Raw genomic sequence first — 18076 nt, 5'->3', positions numbered from 1 at the left:
TGGATTAAGTAACGTTTTTTTTCTCATTTTGATAAACAGAGGCAAGTTTAAAATTTCTCATCAAAAAATACCAAACTACATTTCTTGTAGTTGAATGATTTTTTACATGCAGTCAAGCTGTTAATTGATCTTCACACTTATTTAAACCATTAATGTTGATTTGCTATACAATTTTGTTGCATAATATTAATTAAAACCAAGATAACAATTTTCAATAAATTTAAAATTTCCCGGGAATTCCCGGGATTTCCCGGGAAATTGGCTGAAAATTTCCCGTTTCCCGGGAAATTTGTAATCCCGGGAAATTGGACGCTCTAAAGCAAAGTGTACGGTTTTTTGCTCAGTAAGAGTTGGTAGCTTTATATCATGACGAACATTGAAAATTGGATTGATAGTTTCCAAGTAGAATAGGGGCTTATCAGATTACAGTGAGGTTAACTGTATCAAAATCAAAAAGAGAAATGTAGGAAATATTTCAGACACATTTTTAAACGAAACAAATTAATTTGAAAAAAAAAATTAACGCAATAAATTGTACTTGCGAAGCTTATAATCCCTTAGTATAAAAAAATGTGAAGTCATTTTTGATTGCTTATTTAATTATTCATCTGAATGTGATTTTTGAAATTTTTTGAAACAATATTTGCGATTTTTTCAGTAAAAATCATTTTTTTCAGAATTTAATCTCTTTTACCATATTTTACACCTTTCTTAAATCTTGCGCAAAAGATGCCTTTTAATAGTTTTCTTAACGGTGCACATCAACCAGAGCTTTTGCACCAAGATTTTTGTTACAGATATTTTAGTATTTTCGAAACTATGGGAACTATTGATATTAATTTTTATTCATCCCTAAAGTACTGTCTTCTAAGCGATTTACAACCAAATTAGCTTATTTTTACAATCGGATTGTTGCATGATTGGGTCTGTAAGTTTGACAATTTTTGAATAAGAAGACAACAACTAAAAACAAAGACTTGTTTTGGGAATTCAACTTTGATAAAAGAAAAACAATACATTTATTTTCCGTGAAACTAATTTTCTGAAAAGTCTCTACTATATCCTGCAACTTTGCCGAAGACTCCAAATGGTTCAGGAATTCCTTTTCAAACTATAGATTTCGAATATGCAGATGCACATTTTGTATGCTAAGCTCGCAAAATTGTCTGGAACTTATTATGGAAAATCTGATGATGCAAAACGGCTTTTTTTGACATAAGGAATGAGATTTCTAGATAATTATCCAGTAGTAAAACGTTTCCAAGTTCACTAGATTTTTACAAGACAAAATTTCAAGCTTCATTCCTTTGCAACTCATCCACATGAATGATTCTGAAGATAATAGAAAGATTAAGCGCGACACAAGGTTAAGGTATTTAATTGATCTTAGAAAAAAAAACATTATCAATTCGTTTTGTGCAATTCCGTAGTAACATTTCAATAGGGCGTATCGGCGTTTGTAAACAAGCAGTCTATCCCTTTTGCTCAAGTGACAGTTCACGTCAAGTAAGACAGGGATAGACTGCTTGTTTACAAACGCAGATACGCCCTATTGAACTGTTACTGCGGAATTTATACAACAGAACACTAAGCATTTATCTTATCGTGATTTTGTTAGAATAAAAAATAACAAATCATTGCTATGATTATTGCGTTGGTTTTATTAGCCATTCGTCAACTATTTTTTTTTGAATGATTTTTTAATGTGTAAAATGTTACAATGATTTGGTTAAACACTTGTGAGTAAGTGCTCGAAAATTATTTTTTAAATTGATTTAAAGTTAAATGGAATTCAGAGCCACTGAACTGTCAGGCCGCTTAAAATGCCACGATAGAATGCATTCTCGTATGTATGAATTTAATTGGCTGGAAACTAAGCAATTACTGTGAGTTACAGCGGCAAAAAAAAACACATCGACTCAACAAAACACAAAAAGTTGAACCCAAAAGATAAAACTCATTTACCCCGGTCGCTTTCCGTAATTTCTGCATCCGATATGGCTAAAAGAAGGGAAAAAGAAAGAAAAAATCAAAGAAAACGAGGAATTTTCGCTTTTATACCCGCGCTCTCCAATAATGAAAGAAAAACCGCACAGATTTCCATACTTTTGCATTGCATTTTTTTGGCTTTGTTTGGTTAGTTTGCATTTTGCTGCGGCACAACAAGAGCGACGGTGGCACAATTTCTGCCCAGAAGCCACAGATTTATGCGGATAGGCAATTCCAAAGCCTGGGCCCTTTTCCCGGGGCCGCCAGTGTCGGTTAAGATAAAGCTAGAATAGCAACGCGGGTGTAAAAAACAATGTAAATAAACACTGAATGCAAATTAAAACCTAGCGCGAGGAAACTCTGGAAGAGAAAGGAAAACATGAAAAAAGGAAGAAAAAAACTCAGGAACATCGCGTGAAACTAAAAGGAGAAACGGGAAACTAACCAACAAATGAAAGGCGAGCTTTTTTTCAGTCAGCTGAGCTTAGTTACTCTTGCCATGGCTGGTAATTCCTGGAATTATTCGATACCAGGGAAATAGTGGTAGGGTAAAAAGACCAATTGTTTGAAAAAGATCAACAAAAACAAAAAAGATTTTTTAATGCATAAAATGTTTAATTTACATTAAGATTTAAATTATTTTTTTTCGATCAAAACACTGAAAAATGTAGTTTTCATAAAAAAAGTTTACCCAACTGTTAAACATCGAGAGACATGTTATTTTATGGGATATTTAATGTATTTTTTGAATCTACAATAACACAGAGAGGTATCTTTTGATTTTGAACAACAAATTTCATTTTAAATTGCATGTTTTTTACAACTTTACAGAGTTACTTTATAGAGTGTAAAAATATTCTACAAAGTTCCAGAGCAGACAAAAAAAATGATGTTAGAACATAAAGAGTTTGCAAAAATATTATAAAATCATTACAAATATTTTTTAAGAAAAAAAAAATCTTGTCATTCTAGCAATGCACGAGCAACAAAAACATCAAAAAGGTGTTTCTTATGCAAAATTTGATGAACTTTCCGACAAAAATACTTTCAAAAGCATACGGTTGAGTTTAAGGGATGAAAACTGCGACAAACTGGTAAAAAATGGTCAAAATCATGACTTTTTCGAAACGTTTTCGTGAAATTCGAATAACTCTTGAAGAATACATGCAAACCACTTATGTCGGTACAATTTTTTTTAGTTTTTTGTCTGCTCTACAACTTTTTAGAACATTGTTACATTGTACTTTACCCTGCAAAGTTACAAAAAACACGTTATTTTAAAATTATTTTTTTTTTTCAAGATGGAAAAAATGCCTCTTGGGGTAATGCAAATTTGAAAAATCAATAAATCACGAAAGAACGGACATGACACGGGGTTTCAAGAAGTGAAGCAGGTTTTCTTTTACTTCTTCTTGACGAAAACCTGCGCAAGCGAGATCGCTTATGTCAAAATCTTCGCGCCACGTGGTGAGAAACGTAAACAAAGCCAGCTGATGATGCTAACTCATGAGTATTTTTTGAAATAGTCGTATGAATTTATATTAAAAAATGCCATTTCTATAAAATTTTCGGCAATTTTAGTATCCATGATAAATTACATAAATTCATATAGACAAACTTAATGCCAAAAAACTGTTTCTAGCACCATCCAAATGCTAAATATATTAATTAATTAAGACATTTTGAGAAATCATGCGTTAATCGCGCGATGCTTCTTCGACAACTCGAATGTAGATGGCGCAAGTGATATTTTGCTTCAGAAATTTGAAGAAAATTTGTTCCTGGTGTCATGTCCGTTCGTCCGTGATTAAATTTACCATAAAATAAAATAACATAAAATACGCCATAAAATCCAAAGTCCAATTTTACTTAAAATTCTCGTTGACTCCAAATGTCTATCCCTTCACGGTTTTGAATTACAAATCACTGAAAAACGTGTCTTAGTAAATTTTAGAAAAGGGGTCGTACTTTACAACGCCACAGAAAATTGACCTCGGATTCGCGATCAAGGACCAAAATTACCCTTTAAAGCAAAATTTCACGAAAATCGAAGAGGGGTCGGGGCATTTTCCGAGTTTGTGTGAGTGGTGGAAAATACAGAATACTAAAAAAACTGATATCTAAATTTATAATTTCTTGCCAAATATTTTAAACTTTTGAACAAAAAGTACCAAAAAATGCTTTACACATCAGATCATTTGTATTACTTACTGTCAATGTTATTTATTTTTATTATGTCAATTAATTATTTAAAAATTCTAAGGCTTTCATATTTTCTATCTGTGCTCAAATAAATTAATTTATAAACAGATTAAAAAAGTCCGATTTGATACAAAAAAACTTAGCAAACAAAATCTTCAATATATTCTAAAAAGTTAATAATCGAATTTATATGTTTTTTTCTATCCTTCTTTAAATAATTAGAATTTATTAAATTCATAGTTGTAAAACAATGAATTATTGTTTATGTTGAAATGCGTCTTAAATTTTCGAAAATTAATAATTAAAAAAAAATAAGCGTCATTTTATTTTTGAAATATGGGTACTATGATTTAAAAGAGGTTTTAGATTAAAAAAAATAAAAAAATATAGATAATATTTTTTATAATTCACAAGCCTTACCCGATAAACTTCGTTCTGCCATTTTTTCGTTTGTTGACGTTTTTTAAGTTTTTTGCTTATTCAGCCTCCTGTGATCAAAATTTGGTTTTACGTAACTTTTCCCATACAATCTGCAGATTTTCTGGAATCGGTTCCAGAGTGGCCAAAGTTGTCACTTTTTGGCGTAAGGACCTTCCTTGGACTTTTACGAACCCAACGCAACAAAGAGCACCTCGATCCGACATTCCGTGTTGAATTGATTCGCGTTCGAACAAAACTGTCGAAATTTTTTATGCATATAGATTATAACATTTTGCTAAGAAACGAGATACAAACGCTCTTGAAATTATTGTTACAACCTAACAATAAATATTTTTTTCAGGAATTTTTTAACAAAATGGATGCATCCTAATCTTTTTTTTCAAATTTAGAACATTATTTTTTTCTTATCAAAATATTTTCAAGGGTTAATTTATTATTAGCTGAAAAGAATTATCCAATGAATCAATTTATTTAAAATATTTGTTTTGAAGTAAAGAGTTTTTTCCTGTGCTATGCTATGCTGTTACTATTTTAAAGCATTTTTTGTTACTTTTTGCTTTAAAAAAATACAAAAAAAGTTTGAAATTTGTAATTTAGTTCCTTTATGAAACATCCCTCACCGACTTCGACCAAAGCTGTGGGCCAAAAACATCTTCAATAAAATGTGTGCTAGCCTAAATATTAAGTTCATGCCAAGTTTATTTTATCACATGACAAGATATTGTAATAGATATTTACAATGAAAACAATTCAAGAATATAAGTTTTTTTTTCTAATTTCGCAGTGAATGGTCAAGAACTCTTTATTTAAGAATTTAATAATTTATTTTGAGTTAAAAACAACAATGCTCAAAATAAGTGAAACTACTTTTGCTGCCAATTAGTTTTTTCATCAACTCTGCCACATTGTTCTTAACTTGTTGTTTCTCCCTCTCCCTCTCTCAACTATTGCTCATCTTCCAGATTGTGCCCCAACACCACAGTCATTGGTGTTGGTTAAATTGTGCTCCTTTTGTCTGTGATCTACTAGTTTTGCTCGCTCCGTTCGTTTCCCACCATTTTGAAGGTTGTTGTTGGTTGTTGGCGAATGTTCCTTACCCTTTTTCTGCAGATTTTCCGGCGCCGCCTGGAGCATGCCCACGATCGTGGTGGTCGCCACCGTGCTGGTGGTCGTGCCCAGATGCGATTCTGTTAGAAGCGGTTTAGTGTTAGTTTGAGTTTTGCCCGCTTCACGGATTTGAGCGCGCGACGGTGGTGGTGGGTGGGAAGAGGTTTGATGTTGATGGAAAAAGAAGAAAGTTTTTTTTGTTTTTTTTTTGTTTGGTTTTGTTTAGCAAGGCGGAATTTGATGAATGTTGGACACTTGCTGAACACAGGGAGTTTGAACAAAACTGTTTGCAACAGAAAAAAATACGAGTAAACAATAATTTGTGTGAATCGGTGGGCAAATACAGTTTGAATGCACGTAAACATACTGGTATTTTCAAAAATGCATGCAAATCAAAAACAAAGATAAAACATGCAAACATCAAACGTTGAACACAGAAATAAAAAAAAAAACAATCAAAACTTTTTTAAATATTTATTTATCAGTTGGAGGCTGCAATCTTTTGCGGTTGTTGTAAATTAATGATAAAATATTATAAAATTAAATAGTAAAAATGACTGTAAAATTGAGACTGAAAAATTAATCTTTTTTTTCTCCACCAAACAACAAAACTCAAAGGATAATAAATACACCATGGATTTCACTCTTCATTGCCTCTCTTAAAACTCATCGACCCAGAGTTGCACAAGCCGATAAGCCGCAATCTCTTTCTGTTTGTTTTTTTTTCACAATTGATTGGCAGTAAAAATTGCATTGTTTCTAAACGAATTGGAAGAAATGGGCTGCGTCGACTTATCCCCCTTCCTTCCCCCCTTAATCGGATGAGTGGCACGGCGTAAAACGACTATCCGCCAGTGGCTCTCTCATCGAGAGTGCTTTTTCTCTCAATTATCATAGATTAAAGTGTGCCCATACTTGGCACTCACCCTCCCTGTGCCCCCTCTCACCTCTCATCACCCAAGAGGGTTTCGATTTCCGGACTGACGGGAAAACGCATGGGAGGGGGGAGAATTGAGAGGAAAATCCCACCTCACTTCCCCGTCCCTTGAGCGGGGTTAGCTTTCGATATACTGAAGCAATTCTCTGGAACAAATATAGCTTATCATTTGCATTTTCTTTTGAATACCGCATATTCTTATCTTTTTCCGTATTTGGTAGTTTAGGATTATGTGAAATAAATTACTTTTATAATTATTAAAAATAACTAGTTGACTTAAGTTAACAAACTTTTTTTTCAGTTTCATTAAATTTATTTCCACTTTAGCCAAATTACTTACTTTCACGAGCACTAAAGGTTTTTGACTGCCACGCAAATTGTTATGCTTGCAGAACCCTGATGGTTAAATGAGGATAAATGTCTGAAAAAGGTCTTAATAGGGGGTTGGCGCAGTTGGCGACCGCCCTAGGGGGGCGCGGAATCGATAATTGAACAAAATTGTCATGTTATTATAAAATTCTTATTAGGTGTTTAGAAAAGAAAAAGGAAAGGGCGCCAAAGGTTTAAGTAGTGTAGTAGTAGTAGTAGTTTTACAGAATAGATTTATTATTTGGATTAAAATATTAAAATGTATTTCATGCAAAATACTTGGGGCGCCAAAAACCACTGTTTGAATATTTCTACCGTAATGTTTTTGAAAACAACTATAAACTACTTTTTTGTATTAATGGGGCGCCCAATTGAGAAAAATTTCAGGGAATGTACAAAAGCTCTTCAAAAAAGCTACAGCAATAAAATATGGACTGCTTTTTATGTTATTTTGCCTGATAAATCTCAATCTGCTCTCAGAATAACCGAATTGATAATATATTCCCAGAAAAAATAGTTGAATTTTGGAAGGTTTAAATTTTTTTAGTTCAATAATACCTCTTTTTTGAGTAATTTCACCTAAAAATGTGAAAATTCATCAGATACTAATGAAAATTTACCAGTTCCGAATGTAATATTTGCACAGAGATTTTGACACAAATCTATCATCATTTCTTGAATAAGATATATGATTAATTTAATATTGAGAAAAAAGTGTAATTTTGGAAGCTTGAAATTTTGGTTGGTTTAATATTACTCTCGATATTCCCTCTTTTTGAGTAGTTTTACATAAAAAATGAGTAATAATGTGAACCTGATGGAAATTTATCAGAAACTGATGAATATTCACTTATTCCTGATGTAATATTAAATTTTTTTGACCCAAAATCTGTTACCATATTTTTTCTCTGTTTATTAATTTCAATTCAATTCAATTCGGTTTTATTAGTGAATAATCAGGATACAATAAGTTCTTTTGAGGTGTATAACAGAGTTTTGGAGTTCCTTTCAGCTGTGTGTTGCACCAAATCCATTTTGGAACAATTATTACTTGTAAATAAAGGCGTCACCAAGAGTAAGAAAAAATAAGAAAAAACTTACTAAAATTGCAAGGGAAAGGGGATAGAAATAGAGAAAGCTCAAAACTAGATCACAGTTTTTTATCCTTTATAGATGTGCTTGATCATCAGCTCCCCAAGGGCCAGGAATTGCTCCGCCTTGTTCCGGCAGCTCCGAAACCTCGTCATCATCTCCCCCGCGAGAGCAAAGAACTCCGGCAGGGTGAAGAGATCTTCCCCGGTGACTTCTTGCTGGGCCGTACTGCCGCTACCGGCAGCGACCACGCTGGCGAATGAACGCCCCCATCCAGGAGGGAACGCTGAGTTGTCTGCTGGAACCGTACGATGTCCAGCTGCCGGCACGGTTACGCTCGTACTTCGCTGAGGAGGGTGGGACGCTGCTGCTTTCTTCTTCCTCTTTTCCTGCGCCTCGAGGTAGCTTTTCCGTGCGCTGCATCCACGGTAGTTGCTGGTATGGTTACCTCCACAGTTTGCGCACTTGATGCGCGCCTTGGTTTGCTCTGCCTTTTCCCCCAGGTCCGCCTTGCACGGCAGTGCACACGCCTCAGAGAGGTGTGATTCACCACACTTCACACAGCGGGGCGGGAGGTTGCAGTTCCGTGAGCCGTGGCCGAATTTCTGGCAACGGTGGCATTGTGCTGCGTCCGACGGGTTCTTTGAGTAGAACCGCCAGTTTACCCAAAACCCGTCCAACGCCTTAGTCCGCCGCAGGTCTTGAAGTTTGACGGTGCCACGATCGAAGTACAACAGGTACAGTGTGTGTGTACCTGTGACTGTTGTCTTCCGCGAAAGGACTTTTATGTCACGCGGTGTTATACCGGCACCCGAGAGGTCCTTCTTGAGGTCGGAGATCGGGCGGTCTTGGTACCCCTGCAAGACGACCTTAACAGCTGTCTTCTGCACGGGGTCGAATGTGTAGAACTTAAAGTTTTTACTCTTTAATTTCTCCACAACCAGGTCGAAGTTCTTAGTGTCGAATGTGTAAACTTGCACTGACGACTTACCAATTTTCAGACAATACCCGAGGCCTTCCAGCAACTCGTCAATATCGTCTGCCAACGTGTCCAAAACAAAAATTGGAGGTGGTCTACGTTCCTTTGGAGGATTTTGCGTTTTTGACGTCGACACTTTCTTCCGTGTACGTCCATCGTATTCGTCGTCGTCGGTAGTGCTGCTACCGTCGGTGTTGTTGTTGTTGTTTTCTTCGTCATCGCTCAGCATCTGGAACTCGTTCCTGATGGGGATGTTGGCGGATGTTGATGTGCCACTGGTTGTGGCACCGGAAGTACCGGAACGGGTTCGCACTGGTGATCTCGGAACATATCCGGGATGTAGTAACTTTTTGTCGATGCCGTCTGCGTTCACGCTCCCCTGCGCGATGGCGGTCGACACGGCGTTGGTTTGTTTACCTTTTTGCACACGGCCGGTAGACGAACTTCGCGGGTTTTTCGAGACCGCACTCGAAATGCCACGGCCACGGCCGGCCTTTGGCATGCTGCAGGAGCAAACTCGCGGGTTATCACGGTAGATTACGGCGGAAAATTTCGAAAAACCGATAGAGCACTGAGCACTTGACTGCTGCTTGCTCTCGTGCGTACACGGAGGTCGTTTATTAATTTCGAAAACCACAAATTTCCACTTATTTTTGTGATCACAATAGAACGGCTTTTCGGGAAATTTAATTGAGAGGAAGAAAGTTTAAATAATAATTTACCTGGTTTTGTTTATTTTTACTGGTATGACAAAAGTTATAAATTGTCCACATACAATTTAGAATATTGACATGGATGTTAAGTTTTGGGATATTTTACACACGAAAAAATGTTTCTGAATGTTACATCATTTATGATGCAACACTTTGGCACGTCATTACCCAAGTAACATTTTTTTCCAAGAGTTCTACAAGAGCTCTTCAAGATAGCTACAGCATAGCAGTTTGGACCGCGGTAGGATAAAACTCTCTTCAAAACTTCTTCAGGAGTTTGGAAGAGTACTTGAAGAGAGTTTTATCCTACCGCGGTCCAAACTGCTATGCTGTAGCTATCTTGAAGAGCTCTTGTAGAACTCTTGGAAAAAAATGTTACTTAGGTAAACATTTCAATTTAAATGAAATTTGATGAAAATTTGCAACAATTTATAAACATGATTTTACGTGTGATTCAACCGTTTACGTCGAATCTCAAGTTTACATCAACTATGTTTACATGTGATTAATTTTTTCCGTGTCGAGTAAATTCACATTTTTTTTGTGCAGCGTTATTTCTCCCAAATTTACACATTTACCATCGAGCTGCCTCTGCATGTTGAAATTGTTACTTTACACTGTTGTTATTAACACCTAAACTCCCAAGCTCGAGAAAAAAGGGGAATTTATAAGCAAATTCTCCCTTTTTCTTGAGCTTGGGAGTTTAGGTGTTAAGTTTTATGATGCGACGTTTTCTTATTTTCTCCAACTAAACTCAAATGTAACCCATTGCCAAAGGGACCATCCACAATTCTCGTGGACACTTTTTTGGAGATGACTCAATAGCAGATCTTTTAATCAGTGTGATTTGATTAAAATGACATTTATAAAAATTTCATATGAATTCAAAGTTAAAAATAAAAAAATATAATTATATTAAATTTGAATATACTGCAGCACGAAATATGGTTTTAAGGAATTTGATTCAACCTTTTTATTACTCCAATTGCAATTATTAAATCAAAATGCTTTGAAGCAATCGGCATTCATTTCAAAATTAACATCAATTTATCAAAAAGTTTAAGGGGCGCCAAATTGATGCTTCGCCAAGGGCGCCGTGGACCCAAGGTACGGCTCTGCCGGCACAACCAATCCTGAGCTACCACGATTCGCAAGCAGTCAGCGATTTGGTTGATCGCTTTATTCAAATACTTTGGAAATTGCTTGGCCTACTCCCGCTTATTGGAGAACACAACGTAATGCCGATCATTTGAATCAGTTGGCGAAATCAGTCTGTCTGGAAAGGCTTGTTACAATTTTTCTTACAAATATTTCAGCACTTAAAAAATGTTCAAGCGAATTCAACTCTTTAATACAATATTATTTTCACAAACAATATTATTGAAAATTATACTCTTTTTGGTAAAGAAATCAAATCAGTCTCAATAAAAATCAAGGATTCATTTAAATAAAAGTAAAACATTGTAATTAAGTGAAAAATTATATTTTGGCTTGTTGTTCATAGGTTTTATTTTGAACTCATTTTTAAATGAGTAAAAACACAGTAATAAACATTACATCAAGCAAAGTCTTCTTAAAGATTTTTAGTTTATCAAAAGCTTGTTGATTCCATTTCTTAAGTTTTTTTTTGTTTATCATTGTTGGCTTTATTACAAGAAAACTGAATCTAAAATTTTATTTTCATTGTATTTTATTTGTTTGCACCTCTAAATAAAAAAAATAAAATTGCGGCCAAAATAAATTTAATCTCAAATAATTTAAACAGATTTTATCAACAACAGTTTTGTTAATTATCCAGGCCGATGCACTTATTTCGAGCTAGAATACCAAGAATTGTATCGAATTTTCAACACAAAATATCACAAAATTGTTTATATATTGTTAGGCCGTTGCAAATATTTTTCAAAGTTTATGTCATCCCCTCTTTCAAAATTGGTCTGAAAAATCAGAGGGGAAAAAAAAATTCCAAAAAACTTCAAAATTTCCATGAAAATAATAGTCTAATCATTTGAAAACAATCTAAAATGCATTTTTCTGCATTGATAATCATATTTAGCGTGTTTGGGCTTGTTTAAAAATGTTTTGAATTTTTATGAAATTCCAATGTACAGCACCGCAAAATTTTTATTTTTAGCAAAAAATAAATTTTTTGTCAATACTTAGATATTTTGGAAACTAATGATGGCAAAACAACTGGACAGGTGTTAAATGCATTTTAAAACACTTTTCTCATTAAAATGTTGAAACCATGGATCGTAATTTCAATTTTTATACTTTTTTAATTTTTTTGCCCCCCCCCCCCCTCGACTTTGGTCAGAGTCGAGGGACATAAACTTCAAAAAATATTTGCAACGGCCTTACTGTCAATAATTTTAGAAATATCAATAAATTCATGAATATACTTTTTTCCAAAATTGTAACGTCTTTTTTCGAGTACAAGTTACAAGTTTTTACAGTTTTTTTTTTATGAAAATGATAATTTTTGCTTTCTGATTCATTGCGGAATATTTAGAGGGCGGAGAAAACAACTTAACACTGGAACGCCCAACGCATGTCCAACTTACACGGACGCCCGAGCCTCTCAAAAAAGGTGGAACGGTAACTTCAACTCGCTGATTCTCGGGCATAACTCAACCAATCGGGACGATTCTTCTTTCCAGTGATTTGTTAGAATGTCTAGATGATCCTAAAATTTTGCAGAACTTGATTTGAACAAATCTGTAATTTCTGCGACCGAAGTCTAAATAATTTGAATGAAAAATGTGTTTTAAAATGCATTTTACACAATTTCCGTTGTTTTTCACAAAATAGTTTTCAAAATATGTAGAAATTTTCAATAATTCAAAAGATTTTTGAGCAAACTCAAACATGCTAAAAATGATTCTAAATGCAGGGGAATGCATTTTAAATTGATCACAGCTAATTTCACTGAAATTCTATTGACATTTTGAAGTTTTTTGAAAATATTTTTTTGTCCCCTGATTTTCTGACCCGATTTAAGAAGGGATGCCCCCCGCCCCTGTGACAGAAACCTTTAAAAATACCAGTCTAAACAATGGAAGAAAATAATACAATAATACAACGTCAATTAACTTATAACACTTTTTGATTCAGAAAAGTTCATGCTGGCTAGAATACAGATAATTGAAGAATACATTTCAAACCTTCTGAAACTTGGCCCAGAGTTACTTGACAGTCATATGAAGCAAAATTCATCATTATCTCGAAATGCATATTCTTTAAAATGCCTGAATTGTATACATTGTTTTGGTTTTCTTATTGAAAATCGGATGTAACATTTTAAAAGGGCTGTATCTCGAAAACTACATCAGCGAATGTTTTCATTTTTTGCTCAGAGGTTCGTAAAATTTAAAGAGCTTTGCTCCCTCAAATCTCACTATTTTGTCTAATTTGATCTTAAAAATTACTACTAAAAAAAGGATAGATCAGAAAATGTCTAATCATTTTGAAAATTAAATAAAAATCGATTAACATTCTCCCCAGAGAATCGCTCCTTGGTACTTGTTTTATGTTCTGCAAATAACACACAGTCAGCCAGCCAGCCATTGAAACGAAACGGGCTCGAAACAATGAACAGGAAAAGCAATAAAAATCAAGCAGCGATATCCTCCGACAGGGAAGTGAGGGTGAGGTGAGGGGGAAAAATTGTTCGACAAGTGGGTGGGTGGGCTTGAGGGAGCGAGTAAATCATAAATAGCTTTCATCTTGCGCTTTGTTTGATTTTCATGCTATCAATTTTGCCCACCCGGAGCTTTTTGAGAGGGGGATGGGGGAGGGCGGCTTCAAGATCCGGTTCCGGGAAGGGAGGCCTGCGGTTTTCGACGGAATCGACAATAAGAAGGAAAACGGAAAGCCAAGTGTGTATTTGTGTTTTTTTCTTTCTTGCCCGCGATGATGAACTGAACGGAAACCAGCGATGATGTGGTATTTTTTATTTGAAAGAGAAGACTCTTTTTTGGGGTGTAGTAGAGAGGAGGGTGGTTCAGTTCAATGTGACCAACAAATCCGTCCGATTGCCGACAAACAATGCGGGTTTGATTGAGTACTGCTGACGATGGATGGTTTGTGGAGCAAAAGCTGGGAAGTCTAATCAATGGCTGTTTTTATTGCTGAATGGTTTATGATTTGCTAGGCTTCTCGATGCGTAAATTTTGCGTCAGCTGAGATTTGGGGGTTCATTTTGGATTGAGCGGAAATCGTAAAGCTTGAAACAAGTTTGTTAATCAATTTGGCACTGCTGTCACAGTCAGGAAATTTATTATTTGACTTTAATATTCTGGATTAGTTTTGGTATGACACAGGTGTTGCCCGTTAATGTTTTTTTTTATAATTTCTTTATGAATTTAGAGCATATTCAAAAAACATTACAAATCTAAAAAACACAACTAATTTACATATCTAGAGCAGTGTAGTCATACAGAGATGCCATTTGAAAAGAGCCAGAACCGAAAAAAACTTCTCCGATTGGAGACGAAATTTTTTAAGGGGTGCCTTGGCCATCATAAATAGACCCGTATTTGTTTGGCCATTAGGGAGACCTACATCGTGCTAGGGTGGTCCCAAAAATGGCCATGAACTTTTTTTTTTTGCAAAAATCACATTTTTCAAAAAACCACAACTCCACGCCATTTCAACCGAATGTTGCTGTCTTGGACGCAAATGAAAGGTGACACCGTCAAAACGGAATTTTAATGTGTAATTCGACCTTTTCTAATGTTAGGCTAGATTTTTCGGTCTTCAATTTTTTTTCATTCCAAAAATATTTTTTTTCTAAAAACTTTAAAATTTAAATGGAAATAAAATCCAACCAACTTAAAACGATTTGAAATGCAGATTGTAGAACAACTGGACTGGTGTAAAATGCATATCAAAACACTTTTGGATTCAAATCCAATCATGGCCTGATATTTCAATTTTTATAATTTTGTTTGCCTCCCTCTCGACTTTGGCTAGAGTCGAAGGACATTAAGTTTAAAAAATGGAATGGTCTTAAATATGTAACAATATGTTTGAACCATTGAAAAAAAATTGTGCTGGAAAACACACAAAAAAGTTACATAATCAAGAAAAAGTTGATTTGAAAGAATATTATTTTTTTTAAATAAAACAAATATTACAAAAAAGATGAAAAGAGCTTAATTTGAAATTTGAATACAACCCATTTTTTTAACAAAGTTGGAATACAAAAAGAAAATCTCATATATCTATTCAAGAACTGTTCATATTTGGTTGAATGTTTTGATACAAGAATTCCTATTTTTTTAAAGACTGTAAAATTCATAAAAAATATGCTTGAGTTTAGTATTTTGCCGAACGTTTGGAAAAGCTCACCAAAAGTAATGAAGAAAACTGAAGATGCTTTTAAAAAGAACATAACATTTTTTTAAAATTTTTCATTTTTTTCAAATTCAAACGTATTTGAAAAAAAATGTTATTCAGATTTTCTCTCACTATTAAAAAAATATTGCTTATGTGAGCAATTTTCTACAAAATTAGAGCGTCCAATTTCCCGTCCCGGGAAAAAAGTTCCCGGGAATTGCCGGGATTTCCCGGAAAAAAATATTTCCCGTTTCCCGGGAAATTTGTAAATTTCCCGGGAATTCCCGAAATACAAGCGGAAGTATACATTTTTCTACCTTTTCGGCACCAATGTTTTGAAATCATACAAAAAATAATAATTAGAGAACCTTATTTGATTTGATTCATTGCAATCTACTGATCATGTTGAACTAATCAGCTTGTCTGTAAATTTCATGTCAAGGTTTAATTCAGATAATATATATTATTTTTGCTTATATATTGGGCAACAAAAATTACGCTATTATGGCATGAACCTATTTTAGTTTTGACAACCTATTTTAACGATTTTTTTTTACTTTTTTATTTGAAAATAAGATATTCACCATTTTAGTTTACCTTGACCAAATTGGATGATTATTGAATCGATATAATTCAATTTTTCAAAAAGGGTTGTTCGAGAAGAGTTTGTTAAAAGTATTCAAGAAATAACTGTTTGACATTATACATTTTAAATATGAAAAAATATTGCTTAATTTTAACCACTTTTACACTATGAAAATTATATAAATCTTATTAATTAATAAATTATAACATATAACAATATAACTAAAATCGTACCATAAATGGAACCATGAAAAAATCATTAAAAAACAACTTTGTATCATATGAAATTTACCCAAAGAATGCAACCATATTTCAAAAACTCGCTTCAAATATTGTAAAACTTTGAGTTACGATTTCATGAAATAGTGTTACAAGTTAAATACACTAGCAATTTTATTGTTGTGGAGCATAGATTTTCACTGTCCAAACACTTTGTTTTAAAAAATACTTCTCAACAAAAAATACCAATAATTTGTGTTTATTAGGTACGATTTAAAAGACAGCATAAAAAATTAGAAAATTTATAATATTTTCTCAAAGTTGCATGATTTTTTACAAACATTCAAGCCATTAATTGATGCTTACACTCATTTTTACCATTGAAGTTGCTGTTCTATACAATTCTGTTGCAAAATATTAATCAGAAACAGGATCAAAATAATTTTCGTTAAATTTCAAATTTCCCGGGAATTCCCGGGATTTCCCGGGAAATTTGTTGAAAATTTCCCGTTTCCCGGGAATTTTGTAACCCCGGGAAATTGGACGCTCTATACAAAATCAACCGATTTCGACCGTTTTTATTTTTTTATATTTCTCAAACTTTGTCGGGGCCTTCCCTATTACCAAAGAAGCCATTTTGTGTCACCCATACAAGGTTCCATTCAATTGTGGCAGCTGTTCATACAAAAATGGTAAGTAAATAACTGGTAACTGGAAATTTTATTGGAATTTTGTAACCTTTCGAAAAAAAAAAATATTTTCAGGGATAGACAACCATGGACACTATTTAAAAAAAATAGACTAAGAGATTTTTCCAGTTAAAATTAAATTTTATGTGGCTATACCTTAAAACAATGCAATCTATATATACAGCAATTCCCCACGAAAACAGCATGGAAAAAAACAAAAGTGCTCGGATCGGGCTCAAAATTTTTGTGGGAGTTCCCTGGCCGAAATAATTAGACCCGTATTTTTTTGTTTGGCCATTAGGGTGACCTACGCCGTGTTAAGGTGGTCTGAAAAATTGCCATTTTCGTCGATTTTCGCAAAAACCACTTTTTTCGAAAAATCATAACTCCTCGCCATTTTAACCGATTTCAATTGTCTTATACGCAAATGAAAGGTGATAAGTTGGCCTTTCAAAGAAAAATAGTAAGAAGTTTCAAAAATCTAGCCTAACATATGAAAAGGGCGTATGCAACTTTAAAATGCCATTTTGACGGTTGTTGTTGTTGATTTTATTAGGGGAACTTTAACCCTATGGGTCATTCGCTCCCGTATTTTGACGGTGTCTGGACCAAAGAGCCTATGTCTGGAAATAATTTTATCGGTTTCCCCGGACATTTTTACATAACATACTAAAGAATGGGAGGAGTTCATTAACAGGATTCCGAGATATGATTTTTTGAAAATAAAATCCGTGTTTTCTGACGCGCCGCGCGCAAAAACCGGAGAATGACGAAATTGGCAAAAAATCAACTTTTTTCACAAAAACTGCGATAACTTAAAAATTTCAGCGATGACCTATACATGTCTGGGTACCAAAAGTTGCGTCTTTTAATTACAAAAATTTTGGTACCCAGACATCTATAGGTCATCGCTGAAATTTTAAAGTTATCGCAGTTTTAGTGAAAAAAGTTGATTTTTTGCCAATTTCGTCATTCTCCGGTTTTTGCGCGCGGCGCGTCAAAAAACACGGATTTTATTTTCAAAAAATCATATCTCGGAATCATGTTAATGAACTCCTCCCATTTTTTAGTATGTTATGTAAAAATGTCCGGAGAATCCGATAAAAATATTTCCAGACATAGGCTCTTTGGTCCAGACACTGTCAAAACGACATTTTAAAGTTTCATACGCCCTTTTCATATGTTAGGCGAGATTTTTGAAACTTCTTATTATTTTTCTTTGAAAGGCCAACTTATCACCTTTCATTTGCGTATAAGATAATTGAAATCGGTTAAAATGGCGAGGAGTTATGATTTTTCGAAAAAAGTGGGTTTTGCGAAAATCGACGAAAATGGCCATTTTGCAGACCACCCTAACACGGCGTAGGTCACCCTAACGGCCAAACAAAAAAATACGGGTCTAATTATTTCGGCC

The 18076-nt window shown here is 34.3% G+C and overlaps 1 protein-coding gene across 5 annotated transcripts in view; it reads right to left on the bottom strand.

Annotated features, from left to right (window-relative positions):
* LOC120426052 (uncharacterized) overlaps positions 1-18076 on the bottom strand; it is a 272074-nt gene that overhangs the window by 19529 nt on the left and 234469 nt on the right. For 2 of the 5 annotated variants that reach the window (XM_052708656.1, XM_052708660.1), the window contains one exon: positions 1966-2001. The exons of 1 other annotated variant lie outside the window; for it this stretch is intronic. In XM_052708656.1, coding sequence (XP_052564616.1) covers positions 1966-2001 — 36 coding nt within the window. Of the gene's footprint in view, positions 1-1965; positions 2002-5729; positions 5859-18076 lie in introns of all 5 variants that reach the window. 2 more of the 5 variants (XM_052708658.1, XM_052708659.1) reach the window with 2 other exon arrangements.

The sequence above is a fragment of the Culex pipiens genome, chromosome 2, assembly GCF_016801865.2.
Source record: "Culex pipiens pallens isolate TS chromosome 2, TS_CPP_V2, whole genome shotgun sequence".
In the NCBI taxonomy this organism is placed as follows: domain Eukaryota; kingdom Metazoa; phylum Arthropoda; class Insecta; order Diptera; family Culicidae; genus Culex; species Culex pipiens.
The sequence above is the reverse complement of the archived record's forward strand: the minus strand, read 5'-3'. Positions and strand labels throughout refer to the sequence as shown.